Here is an 11,181-nt window from a genome sequence, read left to right on the forward strand (position 1 = left end):
CTTAATTATTATTTTAAAAATTAATTATTTTATAAATAGTTTACCTTTAACCATTATTCTAAAAACTTCTTTTGTCTTTAAAAATTATTTTAAAAACTTCTTTTGTATACATATTTTATTTTTTTATTTTATTTAACAATTATTTTAAAAATTAATTTTATATTTTTAAGGGTTAAATATGTTTTTGGTCCCTCAAGTTTTAGCAAAATTTGGAATTAGTCCCTCATCAAAACTTTTGACCAATTTAGTACTTCATCTTTTAAAATACGTGATTTAGTCCTTTTAACCAAATTTTGTTAAGTTTATTTGACGTTTCAAGCGCATTTCATGATAGTATTTAAATTATTTACACTGTTTGACACATTTTTGCTTCAATGTTAACTTAAATACTATCATGAAATGTGCTTGAAACGTTAGATAAACTTAACAAAATTTGGTTAAAAGGACTAAATTCACGCATTTTGAAAGATGAAGGACTAAATTGATATAAAGTTTTGATGAGGGACTAATTCCAAAATTTACTGAAACTTCAGGGACCAAAAACATATTTAACCCTATTTTTAATTGATCTTAACTCAAATTTTATTGATCATTAATAGGTTCAAAGAATTAGTATCTAAACTTATGAATGCAGGAGATGATGAGAGTAATAAAGATGAGGAGCCATCATTACTTTTGTTGGTGTTATTGTCCAAGTCTTATAAGTCACTAGTGCAGTCTATTTTAGTTGGAAAGAGTGCATTAGGAGTAGATGATGTGGTGAGATAATTGAAGGAGAGTCAACAAATGATGGGTGTCGGTAAAAGTTTCAAATATTAGTAACTAGAGGTGAACCAAGAAAGAAATATGGTTACCAACAGAGTAAATCTCAATCGAAAGATAATACTAATGTTCAATGTCATTATTATGGAGAGTTTGGTCACATACAAGTTAAATGTCGAGCATTCAAAGACTTGCAGCACATGAAGGAAATGATGGGGAAATCTAAGAGTACTGATAGTGCAAATGTAGTAAATCATGAAGATGATCTTTTAATATGTGAGACTTCTGGTGAAATGGGGAATATGTTGTTCTAAGGTGGGTATATTCACCAAAGTCCCACATTTACTAAAGTGAAGAAAGAAAAAGTAAGAAACTACTATAAAAGTGATGAGTTGATTTGAGAGTTAACACTACAACTCATAAGTTTCTTGGGTGTATAAGGGGCTTGGATAGTTATGTGTCATTAAAGGGTTTGCAGTTTTGTCCATAATACTAGTTAGAAAAATAAACAGAATGATTTGATGATCCTAATAATAGTATATTGGATTACGATATAACATGTCACAAATGTGGTAAAATCTTGTAATTTATCTTGACATTCTTCGGTGTGATAATAATAGTATCACCGATTTTCCCTTTATGATATATTTTTTTGTGATTAGCTTGCATGAATGTGATTTTTAATTTATTGTTTTTATAGTAAATTATGTGAAGGTATATTTGAAGAGAGTTAAAAAATAGAGTAAAGGTGAGGGAGAAGAATATATGATACGTTGGTAAACTAAAAAAGTTTAGGGTTTAGTTGTTAAGTGAAGGTGGTGGAGGCATGGTGGGCAGCATATGGAAGTGGTAGATTTTGTTTTGTTACGAGAAATGGATGAATCTAATGCAAAAGCAGGCTTTGGAAAAAGTTTCCTCAAACAGAACTAGATTCTGGATGTTGGTTGTGAGCAATCCACCACTAATTGGTTTTGACACAGACTTCATTGAGCAACCATGCCTCACTTCTGCTTCTGCTATTACACTTCTTCTGCTATGTTCTTAAGATCAAGTCACATTTAGTAAGGCCTTTATATAATTAGGGTGTCTGGTTGGTTTCATATACAATAAGAATGTATGAATATATAAGAATTTATCTCAACAAAGGGTTTCTTTGTTTGACTAAAGCTCTCTCCAATTCACTGAAAACATGTACCTTCACTACTTTTCCCATAAAACTCTAAAAATAAATATACTAAACAAACATCAAGCATATATATCCATTACTTAATTGACAATAATTCAGATAAATGTGATGGATTGTCAAGGAAAAATTGTTGGCAAAAATGCTAATTAATGTGTATAATCATCATCCAGATTAAACTAAAAAAAAAGTCAATTTGCTTGGTAAATTATAAAGTTTTTAAATTAAACTAATCAATTTAGTTTTTCATATAGTCTAGATCAACCTAGCAAATTATATTGGTTGAGGATTCTATATTTACTGAGTCTAAAATTTTGCTGATTTAAAACGGGTGAGAATTGATGCCAAAACAATTGCATTTTCTTTTTAAAATTTTTAATTTAATTATTTTATGATAAATGAAACATATTTTTAAAAATTATGCATTAGTATAAATTATACATTTCATTTTAAAACATAAAGTTTAGTTATGCATAAAAAAAATTGATTCGTTAATGTCCTGTTATATCATATTTTATTTTTTAGTGTCAAATGTATTGTTTGTGTTTTAGTTTTTTATTACCTGTGAAAATATTTCATATTACAAATTAAAATACACATTTTTCTCCCGCTTAAATTTTCAGATTAAAAATACATAATTTGAAAACAATCTTTCAAACCATTAACACTAGGATAAAATAAATATACCTTACTCATAAAACAAATGTAATTACTCATTATTATTCCTAAATTAAGTTTTAGAAACAAAATACCAGAAAAATAAAAGAGCAAATATTTATTTTTCTAAATTTTTGTATTTAAATATTTTTTTAAAGTGAATATTATCAATTATTTTAAAGGCCATAAATATTTTAAAAGAATACAATATTAGTATAGATAATAAAACTCAGGTACCAAATATTTAATGCAACTACATGTTACCCTGAATTTAGTATTACTTTTTAAATTCAAGCGATCACATGTTAATTCGTACGCTCACTTGGCGCTTCCTTTAAATTTAGGTACCTACTTACTTATTACATTATTTCTTAAAGATTTGTGTTTGTATTTAATTATTATTACTTTTAAAGTATAAAATAATATTAATTATTTTTCATTTATAATTTTATCTTTCATATAATTTTTAATTAGCTTCAAATAGAAGAGTAAAATAAAAATTTATAAAAGAATTATCAAAGTCAACGATATTTACGATATTTTTTAACAAAGAACTTTAAATTTGAATAAAAGTCAAATATGTCATACAATTACTAAAACAAATCAGAGGAAATTAAACCACTAAAATTAAAACCTGATGCCATTTTCCCACTACGTCGTTTGAGTTCGTCACTTGAATTAGTCTATTTTAAACGATTTTTTTATCACAGCGTTTAATTTAAATACGTTTCTTTCCCTGTACTTATGATAAAGTAACCTCACTAAACAACAATACTAATATGATTAAATAAGCTTCTTCAGCTAACAAAAATAGGTAAAGGCTAATAAAACAGTCTCCAATTTTTACCCTGTTTTTGCATCCGTAAATATTGGGAAAGCATCATGAACTCTGTGAATCAATTATATAGAAAGCAATTTTCTGAAACTAATCGCAAATGATTTGGAAGAAAGAAACAAAAAATTCACCCAATTCCAAAACCAGGAACCCTGATTCAGGTAGAACATGTTAGAATACTAGACAGCACATGTTTTGAACCGAATGGGTGCAATTACAAATAAACATAAATGGAGAATTGTAAGAAAGGAAGGGAATTTTGCAGATGCTGCATTTCATCATTCCTGTGGGGGCAACCACACCAATTCACAATCTCTTCTTTCACAACCAATCACTCTCATTTGGGCCCTTACTCGTACAAATTCAATCACGCATTCTTATTCTCTTACAAGGTCCCACTCAAGTAAATCGATTGAATCACAAATCAAACCTAAAAAACCAAAACAATTTTTAACTTACACGGAGTCTAACGGCGCCGCGTAACGGAAGCTCTGTTTGTGCCAGTGTGGTTATTTTTGGGGTTTGAAAGTGCGGAACCGGCTTTAACTGCAAGATCGCAGAGGAGAGTGAGGGACAAGGGGGAATCAGAATGTGAGAGGGGGACGAGGAAGTAGATTCGGCCAGGAAGAAGCTCCTCCTCGTCGGAGACGCGTGGCATGCATGTGCCGATGTGCACCGACTCGGAGTTGCAGAGGTAGCAATGAGGGTTATCGTTGAGCACGGTTTTCGCCGGGACCGGTTGCTTGAACTCCTTTATTCGACCCGATAGGTCCATCACCATGATCGACGAAGGTCTTCGGAATGATTCCGACGCATGTGCACCGTCACCGCCATTCTTCATCCATGCGGTTGTGATTGTCGTTTTGGCGGAGGGAGAAGATGTGCACGCGCCCATTGCGCTGAGTAGATGCTGCTGTTTCGAGATTTGTTCCTTCCTTTCTTATCCTGTTTTTCTTTATTTCTTGCTTTTGGTATATTTTGATCTTGATTTCTTCTTATGAAGGATTAGGGTGACGTTGATACAATTGTCACATAATACTAACATAAGCTTTAGCATTTGACTTTGACGCAAGGTGTGCGCGTGCGCTGAAAATAACAATTGAAACCACCCCACTCAAAACCAAAACCAAAACCATTGGGACAAAAATATATTAAATGTTTACATTTAATGATTTCATTTTTAAATTTGAGACAGTGTATCAATTACTAATAAATGTGAAGATTCACATGACATGATTTATTTATTTATTTATATATATTTATCTTATATTCTTCTTCATTTTTTATATGACATTTAATTGAACGTAAATTTATGACTTAACTTCCCTGAGTACCAGTCGAAGAGAGTATAGTTTTTTCTCAAATTGATTAAATCAAATTTATTTTATGTAATATATAGGTTAAATAGGTTGAAATTAAATTAGGGTCAAGTTGATTTATAATATAATTTTTTATATTTTTTATTATAAATATTTATTAGTTGACATTTCCACAATTTTAAGATAATTCTAATATTATTTTATAATAAATAATTTAAATATTTAATTAATTTATTTGTTTAATTATATGATTTAATTATCTGTTTTCAAGTTGATTTATAGTATAACTTTTTATAATTTTTTATTATAAATATTTATTAGTTGAATAATTATGATTATTTTATAATTGTAATATTATTTTATAATAAATAATTTGAATGTTTAATTAATTAATTAATTTAATTATTTGTTTTTAATGTTATTTTTTAATTATGATTAATGTTTAATAAAATAAATTTGTGGTACTAGGACAATAAAATATTCCACTTGATCATCTAAATTGTAAGGGATTAAGGTTGAGTTAGGTTATAAAATATTTAGCTCACTACAAATTAAATTGAATTGATTATTTTTTACTCTATCGTGGTGAATCAATCCCATAAAATCAATTGTCTCATTTTCATAGTCTTACTTATGATAATTATAAATAAAAAATTATGAATTTAAATATAAACATATTTTAATTACTTTTTACCTATATTACAGTGCATTTTTAATATAGCACCGTTAAACTACTTCAATGTAAACAAAATTGTAGATACTTTTTTCATTTTTAATAATAGAGGATCAATAATATTTTTCAAATAATTGATATTTTTAATGATTATTTGTTGTTTTATTTAAAATATAGTTTATTTTCTTAATTAGTCTTTAACCTAAGAAAAATCTATGAAAATGAAGAAAAAATATATTAATAAAATTTGTTTATTAACGTAAAAGTTAGTTCTTTTCTTCTTCTTGAAATCAAATAATAACAAATGTAACAAATTAATTAATTATAAGGTTTTTTAAATTAAATTAATGAACTAACTTTTTTCATAGAGTCTAGATCAACCAAGGAAATTATAATCATTGAGGATTTAAGAATTACTGAGTCTAGAAATTTAGCTGTTTTAAAATGGATCAGAGTTGATGCCAAAACGATCGCATTTTCTATTTTTAGTTTTAATTCAGATAACTTATGGTAGATGAAACATATCTTTAAAAAACATATATAAGTATAAAAAAAAAAATCGACAAATATTAATTTTTTATTTTTTATTAACGAAAAAATTGAATTCTCAACTTTTTATTTTCTTTCCTTCCATCTTATTATTAAATTACTTTATCATTCCACCTAAATATAACCTATTTCTTTTTTTCATTTTAACCACAAATTTTGGTTATTATAAGAAAATAATTTTGATAATTTTATGTCCAGTTATAATAAATATTTTATTTTTAATTTAAATATAAAACGTTTGTGTTTTAATTTGTTATTAGCTGTCAAAATATTTCATATTACAAATTAAAATTTGAAAAACAAACTTTAATCTTAGATGTCTAAGAGAACGGTATGGGTAATAGTTCTCATATATCCTATCTGTTGGATAAATATTTACTTCGTACTCATTTATATTATATATATATATATATATATGTGTGTGTGTGTGTGCGAGTATCCATTATACGGGTATCACATATTTTGTAAATATTCATGGATATTCACGGGTATCCACATATTTTTTAAATATCCATAGATATTCACGGATACCGCATATATTTACAAAAGAAAATTTTAACATTTAACAACACATTTAACCATAAATTCAAATAAAAATACAATGTATGACATTCATAAATTTCATACAAATTGCAAATAGCAAATGATCCATTTATATAATGTTGAATGACAACTTACAAAAAATTAAGATTTTTTAAAACCAATTGATAAAAAATAACTTATTTAAAATCAATGTGTTAATGTTTTAATCACGTTTATTTTTTTATTATGTTTTAATTTATTAGAGTATAGCGGGTATAAGCATCCATGAATACAAATTGTGAACCCTTTACCCACATATATCTGATTATAATATTTATCTCCAATTTGTTGCGGATTTTATCCGTGAATACCCGCGAATACATATTTTTTTTTTGACATCCCTATTCACTCTTCTTACTTTTAAATATTTAATATTTTTCTCTCACTTAAATTTACAAATTAAAATACACAATTTTAAAGAACAAACTAGCCTTTAAAGGTGGTAAAACTTTAATAAAATAAACGTAGCCTACTCATAAAACATATATAACTACTAACACCTAATTAACTTTAAGTATGAAATAATATTTTTTATAAATAAATAAATAAATATATATATATATATATATATATATATATATATATATATATTCTTAGAGTATTTAAAATTAATTATAAAATTTGAATATCAAATTAATTTTGTCATCGTCTATAATTATACAATCAAGTCTATAATCATAGATTAATTATAGATAACATTTCTATCTTTAATCAAGGTTTCCAATTAAGAAATTCCAAATTGACTTATGACTCAATGACTTTAAAAAGAGACATATTAAACAAGTTCATCTGATATTAATATTTAACTCAATATTTAAATTTGGTCTCACTGATACAATATAAGAAGTCACAATAATTGCTTTCATATACCTGACCAATATTCATTCAAGAATTTTTATTGACTTCTCATAATTAAAATTTTCATTTAAGTGATATCTAGAAGTGAGTAAAACTTGAATTATTAATGAATTTATTATTCAATACAAGTTCTACTCTAATTACGCTAATCACATTAATTCAACGCATTCATTTTAAAAACATCGACTTTCTCTTAATATTAATTTAAACATTCAAAAGTATTCATCTACCTCTTCGATCAAATTAAAAGTAAAAATATACAAATTATTTAAATAATATATACGATTAATAAAATATCACTTTATTTTACCAATTCAGCCAAGAAAAATTAAGATATTTGTTTAGTGAATTTTGATAAACAAGAACCAACTTTTTTCATATGTATATTACTAAGATTTTTTTGAAATGAATTTTATTTATCTTTAAAGTTACTTGATTTGAACAAAGTTTAATCCATTGAACAATATCTTTAAAGAATTTATACTTTCACCAATATTATAATATGTTAGACAATTTAAGATTTGATGATTGAATTATAGAAAATAAAAGGGTTAAATATGTTTTTTGTCCCTCAACTTTCAATAAAAAATAGAATTAGTTTCTCTTCAAAACTTTGGCCCAATTTAGTCCCTCAACTTCAAAATTGCGTGAATTTAGTCCTTATAACCCAACTTTGTTAAGTTTATTTGACGTTTCAAATGCGTTTCATGATCGTTTCTTAGTTAATATTGAAGCAAAAATTGTATCGAATGGTCTAAACATCTCAAATGCTATCATGAAATGCGTTTGAAATGTTAAATAAATTTAACAAACTTTGTTTGAAACGACTAAATTCACACAATTCTGAAGTTAGGACACTAAATTTGACCAAAATTTTGATGCGAGACTAATTCTAATTTTCAGAAATAAAAATATATTTAACCCAAAATAAAATCAGTAAGGAATGTTCTTAAATCAGAGTAACAAAACTTTAACTCATTTTTCTGTGTGTATATTTTATCACAAATAATAGATGCATGTATTTTTTATTTTATTTAATTGTGTGTCATAGAATCATTGTTTGTGGGAAATAAGAATGCAGATTTTTGTAAATAAAGGAGCTAATGATGAAATGCAGCCAGAATTTGTGATCCATAAGATGTGGTGAGTGAGTGATAGGTATAGCCATTAGGCAACTCCACTAATGAAAAAGTGATGGTGTTGATGATGCATGTCATGTGCAAATTCAAACACTTATATCTACATACAGTAATGTGTACACCTTTCTTTTCATTCCCTTTTACTATCAACACTCAAGTGGCCAACTTGGAAAATTATTTCTTAACACTCAAGCCTCCCTAATTTATGGGCTTGAAGGAACAGATATCCATCACCAATCCTTTTTGGTATACACAATAAAGGTTATATATATATATATATATATATATATATATATATATATATATATATATATATATATATATATATATATATATATATATATATATATAATAGTTTTTAATTTATTTCTATGATTTACTTTTAACTTATAAACTATCAATTATTTTATTAATTTATTTCAAGTTGTATCTTACCTCAATGTGTTATTTTATATCGGTTGATATTGAGTAAATTGCCATAATTAAGTAAAGTTCAAATCATAATAAAAAAGAGTAAAATAGTAAATGTTTTTCTTAAAAATAAGTTACAAAATACAATAGAAAAAGTTAATATAAAATTTTAAATTTTTTTAATAACTTAAAACGAATGCTAGGGCGATAGATGAAAAAAAAAATGACCATTTACATTTCGATATCCAATTCAAAAAATTCAATATTACCCATATCTTATCAATGAAAAGATTTCCATTAAAATTGGAATAGATTCAAAAATTACTCACCGAAAAACATGTACATCCCTACGAGTGAGGGTTATAACATGTACATCTTGAATAGGTGGAAATATCAATAATATTTAAACCTTAATTTTATTTAGAAATATTGAATTTATTTCTTTTAAATTAATTAATTTATTAACAAAATAGATTTCTATAACGTGATTCAGTTGTAAACAGTTTTTTTTTGAAAGATAAATTATAAGGATCATAATATATAAAAATTTTATTGACTTTGTATAAAGAATAATTAAATATTTCATTTAAAATATTATAATTAGTTAACAATGTAAGAACGTTTACTATTTGAAAATTAAAATCTTTATCATATTCTTACAAATAAAATTACTAATAAATTAGCAAAATTGTAGCAACGGCTTATTTAATTTAAATTATATCATAGTTATATAAATTAAAATAAAAACATATTGTATTTATACTCCTTTATTGCAATATAAATAGGTTTTTGGTGAACTTTTTGCGTCGATTTCAATAGTTTTTATAGGGTACTAACAACAATTGTAGTTTTCAAATAGCTGCTGGTAATTCTTTTGCTTCTAAATTTTTATTATATTATAAATAAAAAAAGATGTCTATCTGGAAAAGAAAAAAATTGTGGATTAACTAAAAAAATGTTTATTTATATAAACAGGAATTTTTTTTGAAAAACTATTAAAATGAAAATAAGGTTAATTTTTTTTTCCTAATTCATTAGGATTATTTGAAAAAAAATGTAGAGATTCAAATTGTAATATATAAAACAAAATTTTACTTTACTGGTTATTCATTTTCAAATCTTATTGTCTCTCTAACTTATTGCTCGTATTATTGACTTTGTCTTTTTTCAGTTTTTAATTTTGACTTTTCGTTTCTTGGAAAAGCTTTTTATAGTTAGGAGATGGATTTTATTGAGAATCAGCGCATCAGAACTACCTCACAAAACAATTGATGATGCAAATTTTAAAATGAGATTATTGAAATATTTTTGTGTGATATAAATATTAAATTAGAAAAGTTTTAAGTTCTAATGATAAAGAGTATTATTTGTTCATAACAATTAGGTGTGTTTGAATTGAGGAGACATTTGAAGAAATAGTAGAGAAAGAATTATAGTATTGTTTGGATTAAGGAAAAAAATAGTATGACTTAAATAAATTTGAGATAAAAAATTGTGTATGATGTGATAGATATGATATATTAAAAAAATATTTTAATAAATAAAATTAGATAATTATTATTTTATTCATGATATAAATTTAAAAGAAATTAATATATATAGAAGGGGCAAGGATTTAAAACCACAAAAGTTGGGAAATCAATATCGCTAAAATGATATTTATACCATAGTGTAAAAATGATATTTCTAGAATTAACTAGTTAACTCAGCTTTTAGTTTTTATTTGGAATAAATAATTTATTAGGATGTGTTTTAATACGACAACGAATGACTGTTTGAGTTTTAAAACCAAAAAAGTCTATTAATTGTTGTAAACGCTTGTTTTTTCTTATGTTCTTTTACTTTGGATTATATATCATAAATATATATATTTTTGTGTGTTTTAATAGAATTAAAACTAGAGAATTGAGATGTTATAAAGGGTTCTCCCTGCTAAAGAACAGAAAAGTTTAGTTTTACATAAATATTCTTTTATCAGTACACTTAAAAAAAAACTCTTAAACAATAAATAATTTTAAAGATCAATTTAAAAATCAATTTTCTTGGTAACAAAATTTTTAATAATTTAATTATAATTTTCTAAAATTCTTTTAGTTACGAATAATTTTTATTTATAAATTAATCATTATAATAACTTATTATTCAATATTTTTTTTATATCTTTATAACATGTATTTCTGTTTCTTAAATAATGCTTAAAGATACTCGTGAGC

The 11,181-nt window shown here is 25.1% G+C and overlaps 1 protein-coding gene across 1 annotated transcript; it reads right to left on the minus strand.

Annotated features, from left to right (window-relative positions):
* Positions 1-3,903: 3,903 nt before the first annotated feature.
* Positions 3,904-4,332, minus strand: LOC114174660 (uncharacterized). Its single transcript, XM_028059487.2, has one exon. It carries the CDS (start codon positions 4,330-4,332, stop codon positions 3,904-3,906), a length of 429 nt encoding a protein of 142 aa, XP_027915288.1.
* Between the last annotated feature and the right edge of the window lie 6,849 nt (positions 4,333-11,181).

This window comes from Vigna unguiculata, chromosome 2, assembly GCF_037176805.1.
Source record: "Vigna unguiculata cultivar grain cowpea cultivar isolate G323 ecotype 2 chromosome 2, ASM3717680v1, whole genome shotgun sequence".
Lineage (NCBI taxonomy): Eukaryota > Viridiplantae > Streptophyta > Magnoliopsida > Fabales > Fabaceae > Vigna > Vigna unguiculata.

Bases quoted from the DNA above. Each gene is read 5' to 3' on its own strand.
- LOC114174660 (XM_028059487.2), bottom strand. From the start codon at position 4,332: ATGGGCGCGTGCACATCTTCTCCCTCCGCCAAAACGACAATCACAACC.